General features: G+C 47.3%; 1 protein-coding gene across 2 annotated transcripts in view; it reads left to right on the top strand.

The window, feature by feature from the left end:
• The first annotated feature begins 11,249 nt into the window (after positions 1-11,249).
• Positions 11,250-12,088, top strand: part of Rcsd1 (RCSD domain containing 1) — a 62,293-nt gene continuing 61,454 nt past the window's right edge. For both annotated transcript variants that reach the window (XM_031388132.1, XM_031388113.1), the window contains exon 1: positions 11,250-11,465. In XM_031388132.1, the coding sequence (XP_031243992.1) occupies positions 11,460-11,465 (6 nt within the window). In that variant the 5' untranslated portion in view covers positions 11,250-11,459. The remainder of the gene's footprint in view (positions 11,466-12,088) is intronic.

Here is a 12,088-nt window from a genome sequence, read left to right as displayed (position 1 = left end):
GAAGGAAAGAAAAGAATAATTAGGAAAAAAAGAAAGAAAGAAAACAGAGTAAAATCCCCAAAGCCATAGATATATGGCTTAGAATTTGTTGCAATATCAAATTTGGCAGATGGTCTTAGAAATGACAGCCCAGCTGAGGATGACTTCTCAGACTGCTTATTTATGTGTGATGTTATGATTTTGATCTTCAGAGTCAGAAAGGAAAAAAGAAAAGGAGGAAGAGAGGAAAGGCAGAAGGAGGGTGAGGAGGGCAGGAGAGAGGGAGGAAGGAAGGAAGGAAAGAAGGAAGGAAGGAAAGAAGGAAGAAAAAGTAGGTGGGCAGGGAGCAAGCCCAGGATGACCAGTTGCTAATAAAAGATGTGCACCTGGGTTTTGTAGCATCGTCTGGATTTCTGAGTGTGGTTATAGAGATATATAGGACACAGTTAAGGTGTGTTCTCTCACACGTAAGTCTGAGAAGCAGTGGTCACTAAGGCACAGGAAGCATATCCGGAGTAACCAATGAGAAGACACTTTAGCTGATGCTTTACACATGTGCAGTAATGGATAGGCTACTACACTGAGTGAAGGGACATTCTTCTCCGGTCTGTTGAGAGAGAACTTGGGAGAGATTAATTCCCTTCCTAAAGTGCTCGATGGCTTCGGAGGCTTAGTCTAACTCTTGAGGTATTTTCTCTCTTAGTCTAACTCTTGAGGTATTTTCTCTCTATACTTGAGTGCAAGGCAACAAAAGGAAAGGCAGCCTTCGAGGGATGGCGTCCCTCTCCGTCGAAGAGTGCCAGAGCGCCCATGCTCCATGAAGACGGAAACATTGACAAGTAGCGAGACAGAAGTGGCCACAGGAAAAGAAGAAACAGCATCTCCACCAGGACCAAGTTGCATTTGAGAACTGTAGCTTGCTTATACTGGTTCTGTTTATTTTATTCATTACCTGACAAGCTGGGTTGAGATTAAAGGACAGAGAGAAGGAAGCTTCGTTCACTTCAGTGCCAACTGCTTCCTGAATGTATGAGTGAATACGGCAGGCGGCTGCAGTGAATGCTGAGTTGGCAGTGTACGATGTTAGGAGAGAAGATACACCCACACGTGGCTGATACGGGGTGAGCACCGTGAGTGAGGAGAGTTTATGTAGGGTTCCTTTACAATCTTGATGGTCTTTCTTCAGTAATGATTCCCAAGTCAGACCAACATCCTTAGCCTACCTTAGCCAGCATTTCAGCCCCTGATGTTTTCTCAACATTCGACTCCGTGTCTTGCAAACTGTTCCTTCGTTCTCATTTGCTTGCTCTCGTGCCGTAACATAGCTTCAGTTCTTGGTGCCAAATTTTCTCCATATTTTCAGTCTTCTGTGCATGGATGAGGGAGGAAAAGCACCAGACAGGCCAAGAGATGGACCCAAGATGCAGAGCCAGAGAGGATTCGTGAAGCCTTAACACAGCTGCAGATTTAAAACAAAAAATGTCAAGGGAACAGAGTGTTCCAGCTAATTGAACTTCCTGTTGCTAGTCTCCAGGGAGGAGGGGGTGAGGCCCAGAGTCTCAGAAGTGGGGTAGAGGGAGGGCAGGGGCTGGTGGGGCTGGACTTGCTTTTTCTTGGGTAGTCAGTCACCCAGAAGTTTGGTTCCTATCTGCAAGACTGTTGACACTCATTTCCTGAGGCAGGCCATGGTCAGAGGAGGCTCTTGGAGCCCGATGCGCCCAACCTACAGAAAAACAGGATGTGAGCTTTCAGATCTGCCTGAGCCATGAGATGCAAATTCCTCCCTGTCCCCACACCCACCCCACTCCCCAGCCACTGCCACCCACACTACTCCTCACCCGGAGAGACCATTCCTCTCTCTGTGTGGCTTTTATCAGGGGGGCCCTGCGCCCTTTTCTTCCCTTTCTTTCTGAACCAGCCCTGCTGTGCAGGGTCAGATTCGGTGCCTAGCTCATTGAGCCACAGTTTCAGATTCATGGTGGGTTTTGATTTTAGGAGTTCTGTACCCATGGCTGACGAGAGTTCACATCACATAAAAGAAGCAGAAAGGTTGAGTAATTCTGCTTTCTCACAGAATCTGCCTGTAGTAAACTTGGGCCTCAGACCTCACCGGGGGCCCCTGCTTTTCCTAGATCACTCTTCTTTTGCTTTTTGTTGCCATGTAAAAGCCCTTCCTGTGTGAATGAAGGAAAAAGAAACAAAATAGAAACCAACAGATACACACTCACACACATAGATATACTCACACACATAGATACACTCCCACATACACACTCACACACACAGACACACACTCATACACAGAGACCACACACATACACACACAGAGACACACTAACATACACACACATACACTCACAGATATACACACTCATACACAGAGACACACAAACACATATACACACACAGACACACTCATATACACACATACCCACTCACAGACAGACACACACATACAGATACACACTAACAGATACATACTCACAGATACACAAATATACACACAGAGATACACACTCATACATACAGACACACAAACTCATACACATACACACAGACACACTCACATACACACACAGACACACAAACTCACACAGACAGACACATACACACACAAACTCACACACACAGATACACTCACACAAACACACAAACTCATACACATACAAATTCACACAGACACATAATCACACAGACACAGAGACACACACATAATCACACTGACACACACACACATAATCACACTCACACACACACACACACACACACACACGTACACACGTACACATACACATACATCACCTATTTTCCCTGTGAAAAAACCAATGGTAAAATACTGGCAGATCAATACTGTGTGTAGCTGACTTTCCTAGGAGGAGCTGAACCCCAGACTTACACCTGCTCAAAAACGGTTGTGTGTGCGCCCTGTTGGAATGCACATTACCAGCCTGAGGGTGTCTTCAGTCTGACTTCTGGGGAACACTCATGTCTACCCACCCCTTGCTCCTCAAGATTCATAAGGCCCTGTCCCCCATGTCACCACCTTCCCATTCTCCACTCCACCGTGGCCCATTTTCCCCTCCTCTTGTCCCCCTGGCTTTCCTGGACCAGTTCATACTTGTCAGCATGATCTTCCTCAGGACCCAGCAACACCAAGTTGCCCACCACTTCAGAATCTATAGTATAGTGTTCAATTGTAGTAGATTTCCTTTTCTCAGAGGAGTGACAGTCTAGTAAGTTAGGGCCCCCGAGCGTGCCTCACGGCACCTACAGTATTGGATGTACAAGGTGAGGAAAGTCTTAAGTCATAGACAGATCAGGAAGTAGGGAGGTAGGGGAAGGTATGTGAGTTTAGACAATGGAGTTGTGACATACCCTCAAAAGGCAAAATCATGCAGAAAACTTTAGCACCAAGAATTGTCAGTTTACACATGGAAGAAGAGGAACCAGTAACATTAAGAATGGTAGTTGCTCCTGCTCACACTAGGAATAAACTATAGATACTTGTTTGTGTGTTCTTTAGCTATGGGGAACCTAAGAATGGTTTCCATAATGATCACTATTCAATATTGCAAATTTTATTCCAAATTGTGGTATGAAAAATCATTTTCTTCTTCTTCTTCTTCTTCTTCTTCTTCTTCTTCTTCTTCTTCTTCTTCTTCTTCTTCTTCTTCTTCTTCTTCTCCTCCTCCTCCTCCTCCTCCTCCTCCTCCTCCTCCTCCTCCCTCTCTCTTCTTCTTCCTCTTTCTCTTCCTCCTGCTCCTCTCTCTCTTCTGGCATGTATAAAGCATGAGAAAAGAGCCACATCAAGAACAGAGTACAAAGGAGAAAAATGAAGCCCAATAAGGCTTTCTCTCGAGGTCAGGCTGTGGCCAAGCTTTTTGTAAAAAGCAGGTGGAAATCACTTGGGGCTGGATGACTTGGAACTGAGAGGTGAGCTGGGAACTATATTGTGAGTGAAGTGTGCTACCTGGCCCAGCCCCTGATTTTAATCTTTTCTGTCCCTGTTGTTACTGATGAGTGTATTTAGTACAATCACATGACAGCACCATTATAAGCTTTCCTTACAACGCAAGGCAGTGAATTCCCTTGTTCCTATTTTATCGATGAATCTGAGAGACAAAATCAAAAGTCACAGCTGGCTCAGAATGGTGATGACCAAGCTGACCCTAAACCTCTGTGCTTTGTACTTTCTTAGTCCATCTTTAGGGAGACAGGCAAGAACTGGATGACAAATGATGGCACTTCCTTTTTGTATAGAGCGAGTGTCCATTCGGTGCTTGCTTGTCATTCATCCAGCATGTATGGACATCAAACTTGAAGCCATCACTGACCACGAAACCCACGAGAATGAAGTGTGCCCTTGTTAGCCTCGAACTTTGTGGAGAACGTAAGTGGGCTGTAGCAAAGTCTTCCCAGTGCTGGGTTAGGTCAGGAAGACACCGAGAAAGGCTTTGCAGAGGAAGCCTCAGCTGAGAATTTAAAGGAGGTGAGTGGGAGTTAGCTTCCTGAAAAGCAAGAGGAGCCAGCAGTGGTGGCCCACGTCTTGAATCCCAGCCCTAGGGAGGCAGAGGCAGGTGGATCTCTGTGAGTTTTGAGGCCAGCCTGGTCTAAAAGAGAGACATCCAGGACTTCCAGTGCTACACAGAGAGAAACCCTGTCTTGAATGTATTCCAGGAACAGAAAAGAACTTTCTGGTGGCCCTGGAATAATTCAAATGACATGATCAAATAATACTGAGGGTCCTTGGGAGGTTTGTGGCTGTCCTCCTCTTCGTTTCTTTGAGACAGAGTCTTGCTACATAGCCCAGACCAACCTTGAACTAACAACCCTCCTGCCTCTGCTTTCCGAGAGGTTTGAGGAGTAAATGTGGTCTGTCATGAAAGGGCACAAAGGAGCCCTGCAAGAAGTTCAGCCTCATCCTGAGGATTCCTGAGAGCCATCTCTGGAGGGTCCAGAACAGATGAGGGGGGTGGGGTGGTAAGCAATGATGGAGGCGAGGAGAACAGTTGGGAGATGTGCAGCTTAGCCAAGACCAGCTCGCTTCATGCAGAGGCAAGATGGAGGGACCGGATCCCTATGGAGTATCTCAGAGCCAGAATCCAGTACTGACTGAATTCATTCAAGATGTGGGGAGCACAGGGACAGAGCTGGTTTCTGTCAGGACAGGCGGACAGTGAGACCACCACAGGACAGACAAAGAAACAAATGGTAAGGAAGCAAGGCTTCAGTAGAGTTTTGCAAATGAGTACACTAGCATCAGGCTCCACCCCCTAACCTATGTGGAGTAGGGGCCTTAGTTTTTCCAATCTCCTTGGGTCATCACCTCTGGCAGCTAAAGTTGAAGCTGGTGCACAAGTGACCTGAATGACCTTAGTGGGGCTAGAACTGGCTTGTTTAGTTAGCCAAACTCTACTCCTAGCCCTAAGATCATACCTCAGAAGAGGAAGGGAGCGTTGGCTAGAACCTTTGGATTGCCTTTGGGTTCTTACCACTCTCTCCTTTAGCCGGTTGGTCAGTCCAGTGTGCTGGCTAGGCGTCTCTAACGCATCTGGGCTCCCTCATGGCCTCCCCTTCCTGGAGCTGCTATGCAAGCAGCCCTCCCTCAGGGCTCCAGAGCTGCCAGTTCTCTCTACCTGGGTGGCCGGGCTGCCTTCCACTCTGTTAAATCTCTTCTCCAAAATTATAAAATACTCGGAAGGTAGAGGCCTGATGATCAGGAGTTCAAGGTTATTCTTGGCTATATAGTGAGTTCAAAGGCAGCCTCAGTGATGGGGTGGGTGTGGGGAGAGATATTAACTCAACCCATGGAAGCAACACTAAGTCTTCGAAAAGGCGTGTTGGAATCATCATATCTTCCCTGTCTTATCTTGCATTATCTGAAGGCTAGACTCCTAGTGCTCACTACCTGTCACCAGGCCAGTGTCACCTGGCCCTAGCATTGGGAAATGAAGTGACAGAGCTGGGCTCAGTCCAGTATCTCCCTACCTCACTACTATTTTTATTCATTTATTTAGTTTAATATAGTTTTTGAAGTTGTATATGTTTGTGCATCTGCGTTGTGTGTGTGCCACGAGGGTTTAGGTACCCACAGCAGCCTGAAGAGGGTACGTGATCTCTTAGCGATGAAGCTGGAGTTTCAGGGGTAAGCCTCTGGATGAGGGTACTGGGAACCAAGAACAGGATGTTCTCATAACCATGAAATCATCTCTCCTGCCCAATGATTGTAAACTTGGGGAAAACTGAAAAATTAGTACAAAGATCTCTCTCATATGCCCTTTGCTCAAGATTCATTTTAGCATTTCTATGTAAACTCCTCACAATTTTTGAAACATGCTTCTAGACAAACGAGACAACATAAAACTATGTGGTTGAACCAGCTGTCACATGTCTGCAGCTTTCCCCCACCAAAGCCCTTCCTGGGCCTCCCTCAACATTGACAATGACTCTTCATAAGACTGTAGACCAGCCAGGGAGTGGTGGCGTACGTCTTTAATTCCAGCACTTGGGAGGCAGAGGCTAGCGGATTTCTGAGTTTGAGGCCAGCCTGGTCTACAGAGTGAGCTCCAGGGCAGCCAGGGCTATACAGAGAAACCCTGTCTCGAAAACAAAACAAAACAAAACAAAACAAAACAAAACAAAAACAAAACAGGCTATAGACCAGCCATTTTGAAAAATAACTTCCTATTGGTTTGTGCAATGCTCTTCTTGATTAGGCTCAAGTTAGTCCCTTTTGGTTAAAATAACACCGAAGCAGTGGTGGGTTCTATGTCTCATCAGACTGCACAGGATGTGGTCTGCTCCCTCCCTGGTGGGATTTTCGCTGGTCACTCGTGAACCTTCTTCTCTATGAAGTCACTCACTTTACTCTCACAAGTAAACTGACTTCTGTGTCATTTTAGCATCTCTCTATGATCCGGTGAAAATGTTCTTATTTCTTGGTATAAGATATTTTCCTGGGCTACTCTTATTGTATAGGACTGCATCCATCCGTTCTGTTAGTGAATGGTCAGAAACAAAGGTACAGGGCTGTGTGATGCTGTTACTGCATACCATTGCTCCTGGGCCATCTCAGTGCATCAAAGGAAGAAATACACATATACACAGACATACATCTACCACTACAATCATTTCTATAGACTGAAAACCATGAGCCCCATGTATGTGCTTCTTCAGTACCACACACACCTCAGGGTTCATGGTAGCCCTCTACCTTTGCAAGTTGGGTTTGTTCATTTTTAAGACAGGATTTCTCTATGTAGCTCTGGCTAGCCTGGAACTAGCTATGCAGCTCTAGCTGGCCTTGAGGTCACAGGACTTCTCTGCCTCTTGAGTGTTAGGATTAGAGGTGTGCACCCCTACAGTGAGGAGATTGATTCCTACCTTCCTTGACATTATTGATGATTTCCCAATGGGGCCAATCTGCTGATCTCTATAGGAAGGCCTGGTTGAAAACCTCCCTCGTGAATCTTCCCACCCTTCTTTGTGGTAGAATGAATCAGGGGCTTTTAGGTGTCCTGTTTATCTTAGCACATTCCCAGGATTTAGGCCTGAAATGTAGACAATCAGCTCTTTGTAATTGTGATTCTACATCCATGGATTCAAAAAGTACTCAGGAAAAAATACACATCTATAGATCTCATACAGACTTTTGCTGTCTCCTTTTCCCAAATAACACAATTACTGGCATAGCATTTACATTGCAATAGATATTGAAAGTAATCTGTGGCCAGAAAGATGACTTAGTGGGTAAAGGTTTAATTGCCACCAAGCTTGATGACCTGAATTTGACCCCCTGGACCCACAGAGTGGACAGCGAAAACCAACAAACCAACATTCAAAAGTTGAATCTGACCTCCATACATGGGCTGTGTGATATGTGTGGTCACACACACACACACACACACACACACACACACACACACGGAGAGAGAGAGAGAGAGAGAGAGAGAGAGAGAGAGAGAGAGAGAAATTTTTAAGAATTAAGTAAGCTAGAGGTGACTTAAAGTATACAGAACTTTGTGATAGCTTATATGCAACTATCATGCCATTATATACAAAATACTTGAGTTCCACAGACTTGGATACCTGTGGAAGGCAGGACCAGTATTTCTGGAACCATTCATTGTGGGACAACTGTATATACGTTTTAGTTAGTATTTAATGGTCACTAAAGAACATTTTCTTCCAGCTCTAAATATTAAAAGTAGACAATCAAGTCAGGAGGGCTGTGTACACCTGTGATCACAGTTCTGAGAAATTCTGGGGCCAGCCGGGGACACAGAGAGACTATGCTGTGTAGCCTTAACTGCCAACTTGACACAATGTAAAATCAGTTTAAGAAGGAATTATTTGGCTAGGGTTGGCCTGTGGGGGGTTCGTCTTGATTATTAGTTGACCTAACCCACTGTGGGCAACACCATTCCCTTGGCTGGGCCTGATAAAAGCTAGCAGAGCAAGCAAGCACTAAAGGGCCATGTGTTTACTCTCTGCTCTTGACTATGGGCATGCTATTTTAAGTTCCTGCCTTGATTTCCCCCAAATAAATGGGCTGTAACCTGGAATGTTACACCAATAATTCCCCTTCTCCTCTATGTTGCTTTTGGTCAGGGTATTTTATTACAGTGACAGAAATGAAACTAGAACAGAGTTGCTACATCAGGTTTGTTAATCAATTAAAATAAGTGATCAGCATCACTAGAAGACCATTTGCAATGAGGTAGCTAATTGGAGCCTCTGGAAGTTCTGCATCCAATCAGTCTATTCAGATACCACTTATGGCTTTTGATGATCTCTTCCACGAAGTCCTCTCTCCCCTAGGACCTTGAGCTGGTGCCAATGTAGTTGTTGAGTAACTCTCTGACTTTCGTCCCCATGTACAGATTCTGCCAGTCTGCTCTTGCTCTTCATTCTTTCACCTTTCCACATAGTTGTTCATCCAACATTCGTTGACAGCCTGCCAGTAAGGGCTGTCCATATACAGGGGCATCTCCTCTCCTGCCCTTTCCTGACCCAAGCTGCATCTCCGGGGTTCCATAGTCTTGCCTCTGTTTCTTGTTTAGCTGGTTTAGATGATTAGACTGTGTAAAAGGGAAACCCAGGCTGAGCCAGTTAGACCCTGGAGAGTGGAGTGGGGGGGGGGGGGCGCTAAGACAGCCACTTTCTCTTTCCCTTGGTTGTCAGAAGAGCTGAGTGTGTATGAGCTTGCCTGCCTCCACCTTGGTTTCTGGTGCTCTTCTACAGAAGTGGGAGGAGGATAACAGAAGAATACATCCCACACATACTCTGGATTGCTGAGCGCAGCTCTGGGTTTCTGTTCTCTGCTCTACTCCTCCCCTGGGAGAAGGGCCTTGAGGGGGCAAAGAGCTCTGGTGCAGCAACATGCTCTGTCTGCACTTGTTCCAGGGAACATGGAGGGGCTGTGGTGGTTTCTCTGTGGATCCATCTGTCCTCAGCCGAGGGAGGCCCTGCCTGAGGAGGGAGGGGGCAGGAGAGCAGCTGCATCTCACCTTGGTGGCTGTGGTATTATCTGGGCCCAACGGTTTCTTCTGGGTAGACACTTCCGCCGGCACGCTTGTGGAGCCGGAAAGATTCATACTGCTGTCTTTGAGTGGAAAGGAACACCCAGCTCTAAGAAAAAGGGGAAATCAGCCTGACCTGAAGTCACACACCTGCCATCCCAGGACCGGGGAGCCAAGGCAAGGGGATCAGAAATTCAAGATCAGCAAGACATTCCTTTCTTGCTTCCTTCATCTCTGTTCTAGAACCTACTTGCAGCTGTGTAGATAGAATAAGGGAATCCTTTCTTTGGAGCCCAGAATCTCTGACTCTTAAATGAAAGGACTACTGGGGTGCCTATCCATCTGAACTATGTAATGAGACTACATGCTTTTAAAATAGCTGCTCTTTCCACGCATCTACTATACCGAGAAGATGCAGAAAAATGAAGATCAGATAAGAGGTTTTTCTAGAGGAACACATAGAAAGCATCGGACTAGAATCTCACCCTCCGTCTGCTTCTGAAGGCAGAGGTCTTTCCCTTATATTCTGCTGAGGTCAATGAACAGAGACTGCCCCTGACATCATGTCTTACAAAGTAAGGTTTAGAAGGCCTGTGACCTCAAGGTCCACAGACCAATTGTGATGAGAAGCAGTCAGGGTAGCCTTTGCAGCATGGCTGAGTTCTCTGCTGGTTTCTGGTCGTAGTTTCTCTTGGGCTCTTTGCACAGGGGCAGTACCAACACCCTGTACTATGGTCCACCACTATGTTGGCTGCCTCTCTCCCCCTTTCATAGCAGGTCCAGGTTTGGAGTTGAAGGATGCTGTAAGAAGACACACAGGCATCCTTGTCAGCCAGTTCCCTGAAGGCATTTTCCCTTAGAAATGGGACCCTGAAGGGGCACCCAGAACTATAACCCAGTAGCAGACAATGGCCTCCGCACAGATTCAAGTCCCTACACCCCTCCCACGCAGCCTTTTTGCTGTCTGGAGGGCTGTACAAACCGGCATTCCCTAGGGAGAGTTACTAAGCTGGGCCTTATGTGAATCGAATGTTTAGGACTGTGCTCTTTGCTATATTTAATAGGACTGGGGGAAAAAAGGTCCTTTGGCAAGCAGCATGTAGGAGCAGATATTCCCACAACCCCCCTAGGCTGCATTAATCAGAACAGATGAGAAGAGAAGCTTGGTGCTTGCGAGCGGCAGGAAACTCGGCAAACTTTGCTTGGATTTCTCTCCTTCTCCATACACAAATAGATAATAGATGGACAGACTGATAATTGTTTCCTGCAAGTGGAATCCAGGAAAAGAGGAATCAAAGCGAAGGTGATCCTATTAGGCTACTGAATACAGGAAGGCCAGGTACGGTAAGTAATACAGGAAAGGATGTGGAGGGGGAGAGAAGGAAGGAGGAACGGAGGCTGGGAAAACTGGTATGAAAAAGAAGGAAATGGCAAAGAGGAAAAGGGTGAAAAGGCAACTCTAATTAGAGGGACAAGGAAAGTATGCAGGCTAAAAGAGAGAGAGCTGAGGTGGTCTGAAAACGTGCAAAGCCCAGGGTCCTGAGAAACTTCGCGAGAAAGGGGGCGCGGCGCTGCCCAGCCCATGTTTGGGCAGATTAATGGAGTCGTGGCTCGGGCTCTTGAGTCCTGCCTTGGGAGGGACAGTATCTGTTTAGATTTGTGTCTAAATTTAAACCCCGATCCGGCCTCCCTCCCTGCTCCCCTCCACTCCCCTCCCCTCCTCCTGCGTCCCTCGGTCCCTCCCTCCTCCTCCTCCTCCTTCCTCGTTCTCTGGCGCAGGGCCCCCAGCTGGGGCAGTCCCGCAGCCGAGTGCAGCCAGGCGCGCGCCGCCGCCCACTCGCCCTGTGCCCGCTACAGCCCGAAAGTGACCCGGGCTGGGAGCTGAGGGGACAGCGGGGATCGTGGTCTCTTAACCAAAGAGTGCGGGCGTGTCCGCAGCCGGAGGATTACCTGGAGGATATGGAGGTAAAAGACCGGCGGGGGACGCGGGCCTGGGGGTGGGGAAGAGGGATGTCAGAGCGCTCCAGCCCAGGTCGCTGTCCCTGCTCTCAGCAGGGAGCACGCAGCCAGAACGTTGCCCGGGCCAAGTCGAGAGAAGCTGGTCCCAGCTCCCAGGAGACCCTTGTGGGCCGGCGTGGGCTTGTCAGGAAAGGATCTCAAGGCGAAGGAGGGGGGCCCTTTGTAGGGATCCAGGTGTTCTGACTGTGCACATACACGTTTTTTTTTTTAGAAAGTAAAACTTAGGTGCAACTAAAGTCATAAACGGATAAAGGTGTAAGCTAAGAACCCCCAAACAAAAACTCCAGCAACCCTGCCTCAGGCATTGAAAAACAGAGCTGCCAGTTGAGGCCGGGACTCTGCCCGCATGGCTTCCCCTTTTGATTGCAGCGTGGCTTTTCTGACCACTTGTTCTCTTACTTCTGATGCCCCTTGTGTCTGTCACATCTTCCTCCATAACTTTCTGAAAAGCTCCCTCGTCACCGGTCAGATAAACTTATTTCTGAGAAATTGAAGGCTCTCCAAGACGCCCTGCCTCCTGAGGTTGTGTGCACCTTGGGGTGTGGTAGCCATATCTGAGAGGTATGGGG

This window comes from Mastomys coucha, unplaced genomic scaffold (assembly GCF_008632895.1).
Source record: "Mastomys coucha isolate ucsf_1 unplaced genomic scaffold, UCSF_Mcou_1 pScaffold1, whole genome shotgun sequence".
Taxonomy (NCBI): Eukaryota; Metazoa; Chordata; class Mammalia; order Rodentia; family Muridae; genus Mastomys; species Mastomys coucha.
This window is presented reverse-complemented; position numbering and strand designations above follow the sequence as displayed.